Source organism: Lissotriton helveticus, chromosome 3_1, assembly GCF_964261635.1.
Source record: "Lissotriton helveticus chromosome 3_1, aLisHel1.1, whole genome shotgun sequence".
NCBI lineage: Eukaryota > Metazoa > Chordata > Amphibia > Caudata > Salamandridae > Lissotriton > Lissotriton helveticus.
The window spans coordinates 821,476,463-821,495,483 of record NC_136061.1 but is presented as its reverse complement, the minus strand read 5'-3'; the positions used below and the strand labels follow the sequence as shown (position 1 = coordinate 821,495,483).

The 19,021-nt window shown below is 43.0% G+C and overlaps 1 protein-coding gene across 1 annotated transcript in view; it reads left to right on the top strand.

The window, feature by feature from the left end:
• Window positions 1-19,021, top strand: part of CSMD2 (CUB and Sushi multiple domains 2) — a 607,842-nt gene that overhangs the window by 276,596 nt on the left and 312,225 nt on the right. Inside the window, exons 19-20 of the mRNA XM_078683053.1 lie at window positions 1,611-1,802; window positions 5,683-5,809. Of these exons, the coding sequence (XP_078539179.1) occupies window positions 1,611-1,802; window positions 5,683-5,809 (319 nt within the window). The remainder of the gene's footprint in view (window positions 1-1,610; window positions 1,803-5,682; window positions 5,810-19,021) is intronic.

Genomic DNA, 19,021 nt, shown 5'->3' with positions numbered 1-19,021 from the left:
TTCATGATGTTTCAAAGCTGCCCCCATATGTTACACACATAATCATGAATGCAGTTAATGCAGTGACCATCCGAGTCGTGATGAGCAGCACCAGTAAAACACATATTTATATTTCTACATGGAACTGCTGCATCAAGGGCTGCTACAACAAGTCTGACTTGATCTTAAAGGCAAAGGTGCTTGAAAACTATTGCTTGCATAGTGAGTCTGAAGTGAGACTCGACTTCTTGAATAGCTGCAGCACAAGATCCATCGCCTAGCATGCTGCTTCTACCCCGATGGTCACACTTGCGCATCGGGTCACAAGGGGGTCATCCATCCACTGCAAGGGTCAGGCAGAGACCTGTTGTACCAACACACGCTTATATTGAAACAAAATCCGACTGGTGGCTAACAGTCCTGGGCCCTGCCTGCAGTCTAATACTGGTAGTTGGGTAAACACAAACAAAGCTTACTACTATGATGGTTGAGGAAAGGACTTGACCTCGACCAGGGCAAGGGCAGTCGTCTTGTCCGACTCTAAAAATTATTGAGGAGGTATTCCTCTCCATACACCTCTCCCCTCCGAAGCTGCGCCTTTGTTCAATAATCATTCACTGATAATGTTATTTGGATAGGTATTGATAATGAGGTACTTAAGTCCTTATTAAGAGTCAGGCGGAGGGTATCCCCAGATGGCATATCACGTCCCCAGAGGGTCCACATGTTCCCCCACTCAGTTTTCTTACCTGCAGGAATAGTGGACCTACTTTTACCTGCAAGTTATTTTAGCCAGTGTAATCTCATGCAATTTGATTGTAACTGCAGTCAAGCTTTGTCCTCCACTCGACCCAAACAGTTTTCCTACCTGCCCCTTCCCTGCCCTACACTTCTTAATGCCTTCCTTCATTGCAACCCCACACATATTTAGCACCTGCACAGAGCAGATGGTAAATGTGGGCATTAAACACCTCGAAAAAGCACTTGATAGTCACGTATCCACAGTTATTCTTCATTCTGAGGGGTGTGACTCATTATGACTGGTGTGGTCTTACCCCATAGTAAAGATAATTATGTGTGCAGAGTTTCTACCCTGCCCATACAATGCAACGAGCAATAAGGGCTGTGGAAGAAAATAAATGAAGCGGGAAGACTGAGTGCCCAGTGCTAATGGAACTTCTGGGAGACACAGTAAGTATGACACAAGTTGCACACAGCAAGATGTCCTGTGGTTGCAGATCCAAATGTAGTGCTTGCAGAATTGCCATACACTCTCACCTTAACCTCTCACATACTGTCTGACCATGGGGAATTCTGTCAATATGTCAATGCCAGAGGCGCCCATTTGTTATGTTATAACGAGGGTGACTTGAATTGGGACAGTCAGTCCTTTTGAGTAAACCTCATTACTCTATCTAGCAGGATGTGTTTCTGTAAGCAAAAAAATGAGATCATTTTGCAGCTACATCTTTCTAGCTAAGTGCTTTGCCTACCACACTCAGATATTGACCAGTGGTACATTGTAGAATTGTTAATGTTCATGCGCATGAGGTTGGCCTATTTGTGTTTGTTAAGTGGCAACAAATTCTAAAGCTGTTTTAAGACATGTTTTGGTCTCTGTGACTCCTTAGGTTTTGAGCTGATTAAATGTGAAGACCCAGGTGTACCGCAGTATGGCTACAAAGTCCAGGATGAAGGGCACTTTGCCGGCAGCTCCGTCTCCTTCAGCTGTGATCCAGGATACTCCATACGTGGGAGTAGAGTCCTGACCTGCCTAACTGGGGAGCGCAGAGCGTGGGACCAGCCTCTCCCTGTATGCGTAGGTAAGACACAAATCCTTCTTACGGTGACAATGCTAAACCACTTTTTTCAGTCTCCTCTCCTTTTGTCTGTCTATCTGAGCAGTTTGGTGAGTTGATGTAGAGTTTGGCAAAAGATTGACATTGTTGTTTGAATCCAAGTTACTGCTGGAAAAGCAGTGTGAATGACCTCATCACAGCTTCTCTGTATGCCATGGTGACAATGTGGAATATTAGCAAAGGCTGAAATGGCACAAGTACTCAACAATTTCGAATTGTCGTGTGCTAAGTCATAATTCTGTGACTGAGTTTATGACAATCATACACGATCATTATTTAGATTATTTTATGCAAATCTATCTTGTGTTGATGTCTTGACTAGCTGGCGTGCTCCGGCCATCATTGCATGCATTGGATAACTGTGGTGTAAATGTACTGAGGGTATGTGTCCCCAACACTGCTACTTGGCGCAATCCATTGTAAGTAGACTCTGGGAATGAAGAGCTGCTCTTTCCTTCTTTATGTTTACATTGTGCCTTTACTTAAGCAAACATTTTTTATTGCATGACGTGTAAACTTTGGTGGCATAGCTGACCAAGCCATAACTAGTACCCAGGTGGAAACATATATTGTTGCAGTTGTCATATCATTTTTCCGTGGCCATGAATAAGTCATCTTCAATATTGTATGATGGCAGTAAATCAGTATACATGCACTAGAATAATGTGCTGTGTCCTATAGGATGTAGTCATGGATACCCTAATCATGTGTCAAGTTTTCTCCACAAACTAACACAACCTTCAAACTATTACAAAGTATTACTTGCTTACAGATAGTAGATCATGGCCACCACTGCATCATGTAGCAGTTAGTAAAAGCTCATTTACTTTGTCACAGGAGTTGCATATGTGGATTGTGGTTCAAATAGAGTTACAAACTAAAACGTAGTCTGCCTTTTCAATGGCATAAAATTGCATGTGGTAGTTCAGTCACCCTCATTATGCAACTAGCCCATCGTTAGGACCATATTCCTGTCAATTAACTCTGTACATATATGTGAACTGTAGCTATACTCTTGTACGCAAAAAGGTAACTGGACTGACAACATTAACTCATTTCACAGAGAACAAATTAAAACTACCATTAGATAATGATTTTCAGTTTCTATTGAGCTGTGCCAGTAAAGAACTAGTCAAGAATCTTGACCCTCTTGGCAAACGGTCGACTAACCTGTTACTCTTAGGAATGAAAAGGAGGAAGTCGAAGGTACGTTGGTGCAACCTGCCCTCTTTTGTGTTCCATAAAAATGTATCTGCTTATCAGAGAAAGATTTTTGCAGCTCCATTAATCGTAAGCTTCAGCACAGTGTATCTTCGAGGTCTGTTGGCCCAGATTTCATGATAGCAGATGGTTCCAGTTCTGCATGCCTACTAGGAAGAAGGCCCTTTAGTAAAACCTCCGCTCACCATTAGGTGGTTTTTGAGGGTGCATCCCTTTCGTGTTGTCCTGAGAAAGACCTGGTTTCAAAGGATACGTAGGTCGAAGCGTCAACTAATTAAGTTAGGAGCTTGATGCAAATTGATTGTTACATGGCTAAACAAGGAGTTTATAACTTTCCCCTTTTGTGAAACTTTGTATATAACTGTTCACAGGCGTTTATTGGTAAATATGTTATGCACTTGTCTTTTCTTTTGACCTCACTTTCAGCATTATGCTGATCTCACTTTGTGGAACACCCTTCTATATATTGTTGTTGTGTTAGAATTCTTAAATATAATTTTGTTTATGGCTAAGTGGTGTGTTGTTGCAAGTCACTATATTGCCCGTCTAAGGGGGGGTCTTTCCCCCTTATCGAAAAATTGTTTTTTAAAATCTTTTTTTGGTGATAATATGTCTTCACAATAGAAACATTCGGGAATTTTATAGGTAATAGAACCAGGTTCTGAGGGTTATCAGGCCCACTCCATGTATATTTACCTATCAGAGAAATTTAAAAACTGTAATAAATTGTAAATCTCCATGAATTTTCAGAGGTTAAATGTTTATTGTCATCTACAATTTGATATGCCAAAAAATGCTTACACGTGTAAAATGCTAGACCAGTAGGAGAGATTTAAGACCCAAACTTTGGACAACGATTGGACAGCACCACTGAAGGAGAATAGTCTGAATCTAAAACTTACTTTTCCATAGCTATTTCTAAGCATGAATCTAGATTTTGTAAATGTAACTTCCCTAGTCAGCTGTATCCTGTAAAAAATATCTCAAAATAATGATACCCTCCATCTTGAAATGTCTGTAAATTGAGAATCTGTTTAATTCCTTTAACTTTAGCACAGGATACCAACCCCTTTCCTTTTTCTCCACCAAAAAGAGGGTACCCACAAATCCTGTGACTCCATCCTGTACTGAAACAATAGATTCTGTTTCCAATAACTGTCTGACTTCTGATTCCACCAACTTTGTGTGATCCTTCCTCAATGCCAAATCTCTTGGTTACCTGTCGTGTATTCAATAACGTAACTATAGACTGTTTCCAACACCCTCTGATCACCTGTGAGATTTTGCTTTTCCTTGCTAATATATTTCAACCAACCCCTCACCTTTATGGGGAATGAAGGAATAGTGGTGCACATACTCACTTTGAGAACTGCTGTTAACCGCACCTCTCTCTTTTGAACCTCTATTCCTTCCTGCTGTCCCCCACTGGGGAAAGAAACTGCTTGTTGATTGGAAGCTTCCGCCTGTAACTTTGGTTTGATAGTATAACTTGAACCTGGGAAGTCCACAGCCAGTAGCCAGCTCCTCCTACCTACCCTTCCAAAAACATCTTCTCTAAAAGTGTGGACAGTACCACGCGGCACGCTTGAGGGCACAAATTCTTTGCTGTGCTTGAGTAGACTTTCTACTTGAGCAGCAGCTTTCTGTTCATGAATGGTTGCCTTGAGAAAATCTCACCAAGTGCCGTCCTAGTGCCAGAAATCATGTTAGGGGACGCCAATTCTCGCACAATTTCGCCAACTTACCGTTGGTGAGCTGCTCGCAAGCAAAACTTGTGACCTGCAGTGGTTGGCTGAGTTTGACTGGAACTCCATGTTACAAGTGTAATGCGAAGTGGCCAAAACTTCGCTGGCGATATGGAAATTATCACCCACCCCTACTTTATACCCAAAAGGCTTTAGACCACGTTATCCTTAAAAGATCCTTTCTTTATAAAGATTCTAAACACGCCTATAAACAACTAAAAGTAGCCCACTTGACCACCCTCGAGCGCACACTCTTATAAATGTAAGGAACCAACAGAAAAACACATTTCTAACATTATCAGGGTTTTAAAAAGGCACACATCCTCTCAAATAAATTAGTCTGCCTAAACAGCCGAAGATGAAGCCTATCCATTACAAAACTCTTCCAAAAATAAGAAGCAACCATCCACACATTAAACAACCAATAAACAAGCATAATAATGAAAGTAGTAATTAACTGTAAGCCCAGAAATTAAAAAGGGGAAGCCAAGGTTGAAGCAGCTTTTATAGAGATTTATATGACAATTTGTTTATAATTCTATGATTTATGATGTCATTGTTTCTTTGAAGTGCTGCAGGAGTGGCATTAAAAGATATAATACATAATACGGGCCTTCGGTTTTGTAATAAAATTGACTTATCTGAAGAATTGACAGATGCGTGTTGTGTGAGTGGACTGGTGACCCAAAGTTGGACAAATGGATAATTGAATGACAGATGAATGTTCAAAGGAGTAATGTGTGAATGTATCAAGTCCTTGGTGTTGACATGTCAAGCAATATCATAGTGTACACATTTTTGTGTCAAAATTGTGTCTTCTAGTATTGTGCCACAGATGACATATATTCCTGCTCCCTAAATGTTTACCGTTCTTTCAGCGGAGTGTGGTGGCACTATACGGGGTGAATTATCAGGAAGGATTCTGTCTCCAGGGTATCCAGCTCCATACGACCATAACCTCAACTGTATCTGGACAGTAGAAGCTGATGCTGGCTGTGCCATTGGGTAAGTCATTGTTCTTTTCTCAAACTTTAGGACATTGTAATTTGCTTTTTTTACAATGGCCTGAGTATTGAGATTTAAAATCCAGTACACAGAGGGAAAAGCTACTGTTACAAGTTGTCGCCCGTGGACCCACCCTTCCAGCTAATTGTTAGTAAGCATGACCCACAGGAAGAGAAACAATGTACAGCACATGTGACAGAAATATGTCAATGGAGGCTCTGGTGGCAATTCTATACATTTGTAGTGGCGATGCGTGCTACATGACTTACGGCTACACCACATGTTTTTCCAAAAACTGTCATTCGTTCCAGTTTGATTACAAACCAGAAAGGTCTGCGGTGACAGGCAAAATGAAAGTCAAACATTTTAGATAGCACAACCACTCTAAGGATGGGTTCTGTGGTCAAGACCGACCCCCCAAGAAGCATTGACACGCTATTCTTCTCCCAAACTACAGCAAACAACATTATTAAAGTGGTCTATAGGGAACTCTGGTATTTTTGGGATAGACTATGCCTCTTAAAGGTCAGTAAGACTGAGGCGGTTTGCTAAAAATGTGACTCTTCTGCAGGCCTGCCCAATGTTCAGATATACTAGACTGCCTTTTAATCATTTGATTTCTCAGGTGGCAATATCCTAGTATCCTAGTATCATAGAAATTAAGAAATTAAGACCTTAGGAGTCTGGCTAGAACCCGAGCTGTCGATGAAAACCCAAGCATCCAAAACAGCAGGTACCTGTTTTGGTCTCATGCGCTCTATCCGCAGGATCCTCCCAATACTTCCGCCCCTATCCAGGAAACTCCTGGTCCAAGGTCTGATCCTTGCGCGGCTGGACTACAGCAACATGGTATATATGGGAGCTCCAGAAGCTACCATGGCTAAACTCCAGCGCACGCAGAACGCAGCCGCCCGGTTACTTATGAACCTCCCTTCCAGAGTATCAGCCAAACCAGCAATTAAGGCCCTCCACTGGCTTCCAATACGTCAAAGGGTCGAATTCAAGGCCCTGTGCACTGCACACAAACTGTTTAATGGTCTTGGCCCTGCTATTCTGAGAGACCTGGTTACCCCTTACATGGCCCCCAGGTCCCTTCGCTCGGATAATGAGCGTCTGGCCAACGTCCCCAGATACAGGAAGACTCGTACCGGCGGCCGACGCTTTTCTGTTAAAGCATCTTCCGGGTGGAATTCACTTCCCCGCCCCCTGCGGCTGGAACCCAGTCATCTGATTTTCAGGAAAAAACTGAAAACGCTGCTATTCCCAAAATAAAGTCCCCTCCTTTTCTCCTCTGGTCTCCACAAATGTTATAGCGCGGGGATGCCTCCGGGTCACCAGGCGCTCTACAAATCGCTAAAATAAAAATAAAAAAAATAAAAATAGTTCACCTCACCCTTCTCCATCACACCCATGTATGCTTACATTGCTTATTCCACCTGATATGCATCAGAGGGGGGAACCTTTTGCTTGACAAATTGAAGCTCTCATCCATTTTCATTTCAGACTTCCTTAACTGAGACTTACAAAAATGAGATTCACCTACAGTTGGACTACTGTAGATATCAAGAATGACAGTCTTCATAATGTATTGTTTAAACCCCTATTCCTACCAAGATCCTTATTCTGAGCAACCCAGTGATTCTGATAAGGTGGACAATGAGAGTTACCAGTTACTTGTTGCTTCCCTTGGGAATAATGAGATCTGCATGAACACTGCCGCTCTGTTACGCTTCATCCAGACTTTTTGACGGCTTTCAGAAACTGAAAGGTCTGGTTTAAACTCTGGGGGATAATGATGAATCGCATGGAGAATCAGGTGCAGTATTTGTAATTCCTCATTTTTCAGCAGATCCTCTGAAATCAACTCTGGATCCCACAGACGCTCACCACTCATTAGAGTTACTAATGTCCTGTGCATCTTCACTTCCAGAAGGGGGAACAATAGACTGGTATATGGCAATCTAGAAATGGGTCCCCCCTTGCGGACCAGCTTGAGCCCCAATGGAGGTAATGTGCCTCTTCCTTCAACATAAGGCTAAAATCTAATCAGTAACTAGTTCAACATTGTAATCACTCCCCATTGTTTTAATTAGCATCCCATACTAAAGACATCTGGGAGCTGTATACGTGAACATACATGAAAGCATTACAATTAAAAAATATGTAAATATAATTAACGTAAAAAATAATAATAAGTGTACCTACCTCCAGCCTATAGATAGTCTGATCATGTGATACACTGATGCCACCAGAAATGGTGAGCTGAATAACAAGATGTTGATAATGGCTATGAAGAATTGCTTTTTATGCTGAGCACTTTAGGAAAGTGGCCAGGCTTCCAGCGGTGGCCAATGCAGCCTGCGAGAAATGAGGGGTCACATAATAAAACATGCCTAAGCCAATCACATTCTGGATGATGTACGGACACTATTTTAAGGGTGGTGAAAGAGGGTGTGGGAATCTCTTGCATACCTAGGTTTCCTGCATCCTGTCTGATTAATGGTATATCGGAGACATATTCTACCACTCAATACAATACTCCTGATAGTGTCAAATCCAGAAAATGTATCACTGCTCTCCTCTCTGTGTTAGACTGAAAAGCAGGCCAAAACAACAAAAGAAAACCCTTTCACATGAATTGCCATAACACTTCACCTCAGACAGCCTACTACTGAGAAAGACCTCAAACATTGTGAATAATAGAAATGGTACTGCAGTCAACTGCAATTCAAGCAACCAGCCATGCCAAGACATTCAAGAGGAATCGCCCAAGCCTCCTCCTTTTGAACAACCTATGGCTCATTCAGACTCCATCCAGTGTGAGTCCTCGTAACGAAAAACCCTTGCTTCTATGAGAAACCAATGATTCCTTTGCCTGAGTCAAGCTACACAACCCCAAAGAAACAGAATTCATCCAATGATTTTCAGAGAACCACACATCTTCCCTACATTAAATTAGGCTATCTCAAAGAACAACACAGCAACAGTGCTGACCCAGGCGGAAGCTCATCCTCGTGCTCTTGTTCAACTGAACCCCTTGATCTAATGTTGGAAGTTCCTTGGTGTGTGTTACCCATGCATTTAAAGGCTCCCACTCTTATCGCACACTTGAGCTACACAAGCCTGTGGTGTGGCTGCCCTCCCTGCAGCCCTCCGCTTTGATTGATCTCTCCTCCACTGATGTCTGTGCAGTGTTCTCGTTGCCGTTGATAGATCCCCAATTAGTATTCATGCAGCAGGCTTCTCCGCTATAAATAGCGAGCGCTTAGCTCGCCACTCCTCTGTTTAGGCTGGGCACCCAGCCCAAGGCCTTTGTTGTTCTTGTAGTGTTTTACTGAGGCATTAGCTGTCGTTAGTAGCTGCTGTTCTTGCGGCATTGTGCGCTGTGGAGAATGCACTGAACGCCCGGCACAGAGATTGCATCAGAAAGATGGCGGAACCTGAATAGTGAGGAGCAGCCGGGAAGACATGCCGACATAAAACCTACTAGAATCACACTGTAGGCAGGGCCGGACTGGGAGCCAAACGCTGCCATTACAAAAATGTTCAAACCAGCCCCGCTCCCATGCTCTTCTCTCATTTCACTTTCTGCTTTTCTCTCTCCTCTCTCTTTTTCATCTCCCTTGTGGAGAGCACCCGCTGTGCCTACTGTAATTACCTTCAGAAAATGCAGAATATGAAAGAGGCGCCAGCAGCAGCCGTCTGCCTTCAAAAATCGGCCTCCAGTGGTCCAGCCCACCAGCAGTCCAGGACTGACTGGATGGGCTGGTTTTGAGCCTCGTGTCTCTTAATTCTCCTTATGCTTACATGAGGAGGCAGTTCATGCTGCATTGAGGAGGCTGTGGATGCACTGGCCCTGTTTGCAAAATTTCAGACACTGCAAATAGGACATGTTTGAGAATGAATACAGCTTGAAATGCTCTTTTAGTTCTTGAAGAGCACGCGGGACACAGTGTAAGTCCACATGGATTATACCAAGCTTCCTGCAGCAACACAAAGATGTTACACTCCATTGCAAAACTATTACACTTTTAACCTCTACCAGTTAGGGATCACGTCAAAGGTATTAAAGTACCATAAAACAGAAAGTATACTGGTTTAAAGGAGATGGTCAATGTGGGTCAACGAGGAGCAGATCCATACCAAATTTGCAGGAGAACCACTGACCATGTAAAACAGTTCTATTCAGATGCAATGTATGCATATATATATGAGTTTTATATAGCGCGAACTAGACCCGAGGCATCGGGTATCAGAGCGCTTTACATGGGCACCAGTTTCGTTACAGATGGACACATTCATTTTTGTTAGGTACAGGGAGATTAAGGGATGTGCCCAGAATCACAGGATGTTGAGCATGGTTGCCAAAACTTGAACCTGGTTCCCCAGATTCGAGGTGGACAGCTGTAGCCGTCAGGCTACATCCTCTATATTATTTGAATGGTAGATTTCTGGCCCTCCTGGATCTATGCTAGACACCCTTTTCTTGAGCAATGCTACAAAAATTCCCCCAGGATCATCATTTTCAAATCTTGTTCGCATGTGAATTGCCTTCTCTAATACCCAGATGTGCAGATGGAAAATACTCATGGGGGGGAGAAGGGTACGCTATACTCATGATACCTTTGATGTATTTCCCCCTACCCTTTGCCCATTAGCATTAGACACTCTCTCCCTAAACCAAAAATGTTTTTTTTTTAAACACAATACCTTGCATGCATTCTGCCAACTTGCACACCACTTTGAACTTCCACTCTTCACTCTGTCCCAATTTTAAAAAAAAAGAGAAATAGCAGGGACTGCATTCCATAGAGTGCCACAGGTGATCCGTGGCCACGTGCACTCGTTTTCTGCACCCTTGGAGCACAGTAATAGTACACTTATAAGATAGTACCAGTGCTATATATGCACCAGAGCTATCTGTATTATAGGAGACTAAAGACATCTGTGGCTACTGACGCGGTGCTCGTTCTTCTATCATACAGATCGCTCTGTTGCATATATAGCACTGGGACTATCTTATAGGTGTATTCCTTCAATAAAATAGGGTTGTGGTCCCATGTTAATGAGTGTAATACATTGTCTTTGTGCCAGAACTATATTATGGGCTCGGGCGGAATGGCACAGGCACTGACTGTGTGCTTCCTGAGGGGACCATCCGACCCCTCCAGGCAGTTGCAGTCCCTGACTGCTCTCGCCTTCTGGAGATCTCTGCTTCCCCTTTGAGTTGCAGGTATGGTGTCACCTGCACTGTGAAACACAGAGTTGCTACACTCTGCTTTCCGCTAATACCCTCCTGGCCGTGCATCAAATGTAATAGGATGCACTGACCCTGCTTGGGCCTGGCACACCTAAATGGTGCGCCATGGTGCAAACAGGAACAGTGTACCCTATGTGTAATATGGCTCCAGTTGTTCTGCCACCTTGTCCGACTAACATAAGCAGCACCCTACCCTCTACTACTTAAAAACATACATCTGATTTTCTGCCACCCTCCAACACTACCCTTGGTAATCCCCCCCATACCCTGTCCAAATGAGTTATTATTTTTTTTATTCCAGCATATAGGGCCCTATATAGGTTCCGAATCTGTGCCGTGGTGGCGCCTTAATTTGGTTTTCCAAGCACAGGCTGGCACTGGGTTCCAGGGTGCACTTGAGCCTGCAGTCCTGCATACACATTAGTGAAAGGCAGAGCATTTGAAACCAATGGTCTGTCTTTTACTGCAGGGGAACACCTGTTTTTTTCTTTTAAGGGGGGTATTTGAATACCACTGCAAATGGGATCAGTGACTTATTGGTCCACCCTGTTGGGGATGCTAGTCGGTTCCCTGCGAACAACATACTCCTTCTCAAGGGTGACCCTCTAGGGACACACTAACTGTGTCACACTTCATATGTCACACAGGATCAGAGAGAGGTGGGAGAGATGATGGACAATCATTTCCATTCCACCGCTTTGCTCAGGCCTTTTCAGACTTCAGCAATTTGGGGATAAGACAAAAAAGCAATCACATTCCTGGTGACATCACAGCACATAAATCACTTTTGATTTTCACTGCTGTGACCTATTAGTGGTTGATAAGGGAATTTAGAATCTGGCATTCGCTCTAAGGGCTTCCAAAAGAAAAGAAATTGTGTGCAAAAAAACTGTACGCATAGCAAGCTAAGATTTCTAGCATGGAAGATGCCGTGTGTACCTGATATAGCCACTGTACTGAGTGAATGCACATATAGAAACATATGCCAGTAGGAAGATTGCCATTTACAAATATCGTTTTCCTGGATCAGATGCGCATTACTGTTTAGTCGTGCCAATTAAAGGGCCACCAAACTGTGGTGATGATAATAATATGATGCCAAATACATCAGCCTAGCAGGGCTCTGCTCAGTTATGCCAGTGCACTACTCAAAATGGCAGCCCACCTTGTGAGGTCACTAAATGCTCAACGGGCCATTGATGCTTATTGTGATGGGAGACAGCACATTTGCCAATTGCCTGTTAAGGGTAATGGGCTGCAGTTCATGGTGCTGGAACTGATATAGGGAATTTATTGAACAGGTTCAACGCTCAGGTATTCTTAACATCCAGTAGACTACATGCCATGTGTTCACCCTGCCTGGAATAAAACCAATAATGGCCATTGCAGTTTCTAAATTGCATGTGTGCGTGCAGGTGTGCGTGCGTGCCAAGCCAAAAAACTATATTGTTGAGTCATGTAACCACTGTTATGCCTACGGACTGCCTCATATGTAAAGTACCAGTGTTATGCCAAACTTCATATGGCCCCTGTATGTAAAGCACCATGGTCATGCCAAAACCCACTTTTCTTGGCTATCTCATGCGTCATTGCAATATAAGTATACACATTGCACTGGTTTGTACAGTGCTGCCATCATGCTCGAATCCCACACCATGTCCGAAACCATAAAGCTCTGGAATGTGAAGATCCCATGTCATTAGCGTCGCAGCCAGTAGACTACCAACCTCAACTTCCACTGCCTCTTCTTTTCCTGCCTGTCTACTTACAAGGGCCTTGCTTGCAAATGGTGGAACAGGAGCAGTGCCAGCATGTTTCTGGATCTGCAGTCTCCACCCTCTGATAATCCCACCAAGTATCATTAGCTCAGTATGGCCACAATGTGCTCCCCTCTGGAGCATTTTATGTTTACACCTGCTAATCCTTTAAGGCCACTCCAAACCCTCTTTGGAACACAAAGTGGAATCCCTACAGTAAAGAAGGAATAAATGAGGGGCACACCATCCTTAAAAGTAGGTCCAATCCAACCACCACTCAGATTGTCCAAACCTCCCTGCGTGTTGTAGGGAGCAGTGCCTAATTTGTAAATAAGTGAGTGCCAGGGCCCAAAGCTCTGCTCAGAAGCTGACAGTCCATGCAATTAAATGTCAACGAGCCGAATACCATAGCTGTGTATTCACCTCATGCCTCTTAAATCCAGTACCGGACACTCCTTGGCCATTCACTTCACTTTTGGAACTCCCTGTTTTCTCCCTTTGTGACAGTTTTCTGTCTTTCTCTTCCTCCGTCTCTCCCCTTTATGTGCTTTTCCCTCTCTTGCTCTCGGTGAATGTCTGAGGAGGAAATATTAGTGCTGGTTCCCTAAAATAAGTCCCAGTGCCCCCACCGGCGGCCACCACCGGCTCGATTTAAGCACTGCTAAGGAAGGGTATCAGTTCAGTGGCTTTGCACAAATCATATCATCCTAAAGCTAACATGCCAAACTAAGAGAAACAAGTGCTTTGATACAGCTGTCTATAAATGCTGTACCTTTAACAAAATGCAGAAGCTGCAACCATTTCACCAATAAAATTGACTATTAGGATTATGTTTAGCTATTGATTGGCCTGATGGTGGACTAAGTCTGTGATATTTTCCCAGAAATTCAGTATATGAAGCAGGCAAAACATTCTTAAAAGAGATCTTGTGCATCGGGATCTTAGGGTGTGTGGACAACTAGTGTTCTGTTTCCTAGTAATGGACAAATCAAGCTTGTAAAATGTGTCTTCTGTCCAAATGTTGTGTGTCACGGATTCGCTGAATGCTTCCTTCAGGCCTTTTAAGATGGTTGACATTTTATATTTTTTTAATTTCTAGTGAAAGTTTTGCATGGGCACAAAATGTAGCAATAGGACCAAGTCTAATAAAAAATTTAAACAATGAGATTTGCTCAAAACTAAAGTTATGAAATACTGTAATAAAAAAGGCGGAAACTAGTACTTCTCTATCTTCTGTGTTTGTGTAAAAAGGACTAGTGCAAGTGCCTTTGTATCATTTCAAATGTGAAATGTGCAACAAAGTTTGTTATATTTTGTAATAAAACAAAAATGTATGACTTCCTCCTTTATGCTACTGCATAACGTCCTTGCTTTTCTACTGATTAACTTTCCTTTTACAAACCTCCATGACATTCTCAACCAAGCTTCTGAACGGCGTCTTTCCCTAGGTGTGGCTTTCTCCCCTAGTTACGAAAAGCTCCTATAGGTCCTTTAAAGGAACTCAATCCGAGGGCCTGATTTCACTTTTTTTTCTAGGCCAATTTTAAACTTTTGCCTCTTGGCCCTTTACGACTTTCAGACCTCGACTTGTGGGTTACATTTGCCACTTTGTTCCTCTGAGGTATGGTTTGCCAGACACCTCTCGTATGACCTTCTCAGACAGACCTTTCTAATTGTAGTAATGTAGGTCCGTTCTTTTCTACACACTTGACTTGTCTGTCTTCATTCTCTAGATGCAGCAACTGCATTTCTCCAATTCATCCCTGAGCGCATTTTGCCCATATGCCCCTGTATGACTTTGCCTAACAGGACTCTTTGACATCACTCTATGACTTTGTTTAACAGGCTCCTTTATGGCCCTGTCTGACAGGACCTTTTATGACCTCTGACTTGTCTGATAGGCTCCTGCATGATCTCGTCTGACGGGCCCTATTATGATCTTGTCTGAAAGGCCCCCTTATCTGACCTCACCTAACAGGCCTCTGTATGACCTTCTCTGACAGGTTCCTGCATGACCTTACCTGCTGGGCTTCTGCATGACCTTGTCTGACCTTGTCAGACAGGCCTTTGGCATTTCTTGAATGCCCTTGCCTGATAGGGCTCTATAAGCATGTGAGACAGGCCCCCCTAAGAAATTTTCTCTCAGACCTTGTTTGATCGGCTTCTAAATGACCCTGTTGGGCAGGCGCCTATAAGGTCTTGCGTGACAGGTTGCAGGATGGCGTTCTCTGACAGGCCCCGGCATTGCCATGACCGGTAGGAGCTCTGTGACAGGCCCCTGTACAACTTTCTCCCCATGTCACTCACAGTTTGACGCGACAGCCCCTGTACAACTTCTTCCCTTGTCACTCCAAGTTTGACGCGACAGACCCAGTACAACTTCCTCCCCGTGTCACTCCCAGTTTGACGCTCTCCTCGCACCGACTTCCCATTACCCACAGTTGGCTTCTTCACACATGACCCTCTCTCGGGGCACTTGTTCATCCAGATTGATCCTTTCCTCACATAAAAGCCTCCGCCACCGAGCGTGAACAGGGAAATAATGAGTAATCCATACACCGCGCCTGATCCGGTAATACGAAGCAGTCCGCGCGACTACCTCAGCCAAGGGTGACTTGCCGCGCTTTTTGCGCCCCTTCGTCACAGCTTAAGCTGAAGCGATGATCCCTGGCTGGCCGCGAAAGAACTTCTCTCGTTGATTTTTATGGTAATACTGAGTAAAAATAAACCCTCTCATGCATGATACCATTGTGCAAAGCCCTCATTTGGAACGCCCATTAAAATTAATCAGCCGAGCTTTGGGATGGAGCTGTTTCTGCTTGCCAATGAAATCAGAGTGGAATTAGGCAGGGGGTGGAGGAACCTACACATCTTCATTGTTACCAGCTAAAGCGACGTGCTGGAGCGTCGAAAAATGGAATGAATGATCCTCAGAGTGACTAGGAGACTGTGTCCAATCGGTATTTATGTGCAAATGTGTGCAATTACCTAATCAATTGAATTCAGTTCCAAAGTTTGTTGGTTTAAAAAGGTTTCAAAGCTATGCTAATGCTTATTGTACATTAGAAGAGAGCATAGAGATATTTGTTGGCTTGCAGCGGTAACTATTTATCACATTAAATGCTTCGGCGAGGATGCATTCACACGGTCAGGGCCGGCTTTAGCGCTGGTGGCGCCCTGTGCGACAATAACCCCATGACCGCCTCCTCGGATTGTCTCACTGCCACGGGGCAAAATTGGCCCTCATCTCTCCAATCATAAGTTATTAATAAACACAGTGCCCCCGTGAGGTCAGCCCCCCTCCACAGGTCAGTGCCCAGTGCGACCGCACCAGTCGCACTGTCATAAAGCCGGCCCTGCACACGGTACATATAAACACATAGAGCAGCGATTCAAAGAGAGCGCATGAATAATGAGAGAGGCAAAGGTGAGTTAGAGAGTTAAAAAAATGGAGAGAGGAGGGTTACAAAAGGGGGAAATGAGGAAGAAGTATTTCCTGTTACCACCCAGGAACACTTCACCAGTACAGTGCTATTTATTTATTTATTTTAATTTATTTGAAAAGTTTTATATAGCGCTGGCTAGACCCAGAGGTATCAGAGCACTTTACAAGAGGACAAGCATTGTTTCAGAGCATAGTTACAAGTTACATAGTTACAAGTTACACAGTTTCAGTTTCCCCTTGGAGATGGGATATCTGTGCTTGAAATGCTTAATTTGTCGGAAAAAAAGATGGGCCAGGCAGCTTGCACCACCCATTTCCTCTGCCTGCGCTGGCAATAACAACATCTAACCATGACACTTCTACAAGGGTGACAATTTGGACTATTTCATGCCACCCAATGCCAGTTGGTATTAGTAATTTTAAATGTATAAATAATTCTTGAACAACTGTTGTGATCATTTTAAAATTAGACAGACAGCCCCAACATGTGGTGGTCTGTCATAAGTACTGGTGCCGACAATTAAGTGTGGGTGCCAAGCTCCGGAAGCCACTGGCTCAAATTAAGCTCTGCTGTGCTGACACACCTTTTCTGAGGGTTTTAGCAAGCACATTTACCTCCTGCTGGAAGCAGATGATAATCTGTGCCCAGCATTTTGCCAATTCTTTATCTCCTTTTTTGCAGCATTGACAAAGCTGATAGGACGGGTTTAAATGTGAATAACAGCATTTGTGCATGCAAAACATGTACACAGCATTAGTGAACGCCTGTGTATACCTTTAAGCCAGATCTATTCGCTTTGCTAAAGGTTGTTTATTAAGAAAATCAATGTGTGTTGTAAGATATATTGAACTTTATCTCAATACCTGGTATGTTTTGTTTAAAATAATGATGTTGAGGGAAGAATGAAAGAAAAACGGCTGAAAAAGTGAGTTAGTGAATTACACAAAACCGGATCTCATCTAGTATGTAAACTAGTAGTTAGAGATGGAGCCATATAGAAAGCAATCACTGTCTGGAGGGCAATTAGTAAAGGAAATGCATTTCCAAAACACATTTAGAGACGGAGAAAGAGGAAAAAAAGCAATATAGTAGGTAGTTATAAAGAACGCTTTAAACATGTGCATTGGAAAAAGGAATAGATTTTCAATCCTAAACTCACACCTTCCTGATCGAAAATAAAGTCAGACTTCTGTGTGTGTTTGTGATCTAAATCAATAGGTTACACACAACACTTCTCCATTGTATTTCACTACTGAGGCCCAGTCCAGAAAGGATCATATCATACACCAAAGTTATTGGACTCTTTTATAAATGCAAAACGTGAATTTGGCAAATAATAAAGAGTACTGGAGGCCAATCTTACTCATTTGCCGGTATATAACCACACTGCTGAATGTTACCTTTAATGATCCCGCCACATTTACTGTTACAATGGAACTGACTTGTAAAAGCCACTATGATAGCAAATTCCTTATTAATCTAAATGTGAAGTCTTCCTTATCTGCTTTAGCTGATTTATGATAGATACAAGTGTCATTCCTCTACTTTTTTGGGGAAACTCCCCTATGTCAGAATGAGAAGGACATTTTCATAACATACTTGACCAATAGCCAAGGACCTGTGGATAACACATGACTAAATTCTCTTTAATTCCTGTATTTTCAGTTAACAATTGTATTTTGAAAGTAGCTTAATATTGTGAATTTGACTTTAAACAAAAAAGCACTCAAACCCACCATGTATGATTCTTCTTAACCTTCTGTAGTGATTTCTCTTCTGGGCCCACTTCGGTCCTCCCTTAGTTTTGCATATTATATATTTTAGGCTACCTCTGCTTTACACATCCACACATGACACATTTTTTGTGACATTATTTTATCAATTTTATGAATTTTATGTCCATGTTGTTTGTTATTCAATGATTCTTCTCTGGATTCTTTATGCACATTTTATCTAAGCTTGTCTAGTTTACATAAAAACGAGGTGTACTGTTTGCCCAATCAGGAACAGCTCCTAACATTTTCGAAATAACACAGTAGCACAGCTGCAACTTTACAACACAGTAGTCTTATCATAGAAGGCTCATCCCCTGGGGGGGCAGAGAGGAGAATTCTGGCAGAGACCAGTCCTGGAACGCATGCCTGCAGATCCTGACATGCACGTTACATTCATGATGTGAGCCACCTAATTGCATACATCAGGTATGGGGTATGTTGCCAATCCCAGAGATCACTCATATATCCCTGTGCTCACACAGCAAGGATAGGCTTAGACAGATAGATAATTTGCCATAGTTGGGATGTTTATTTTATCCAGCCTGATTGTAATGCTAATTACTTTGTTTAGTTTGATCCGCCTAATGATCGCAGCACATTTGCTTCATAATAGACTATGATAGTTTCAATAAATATATTTTAAACTTTCTTTATGTCTTTCTTTTATTTACTATGGGCCTGCATGAGTAACAGACGAAAGGTGATGAACTGTTTCCACTGCTCCCTTGGGGACTAAAGGGTCATGTTCTAGGTTGCCAAAATCACCTTTGTAGCTCTGAGAAGGATCGTAGCTCAGGTGAAGCACTGTGAGCTATCCCGGATTTGGGCCAACAGATACTGATGCTGTAGGGAGACTCAGTCCCTACATTCGGACGTCTTGTCATCCCAAGGCACAGTTCTGCTTTACCTGCAGAATTCCTGTGAAAATCCAAACCTCCTTTAATTGTCACCACTCTATGGTGATGCCACAGATA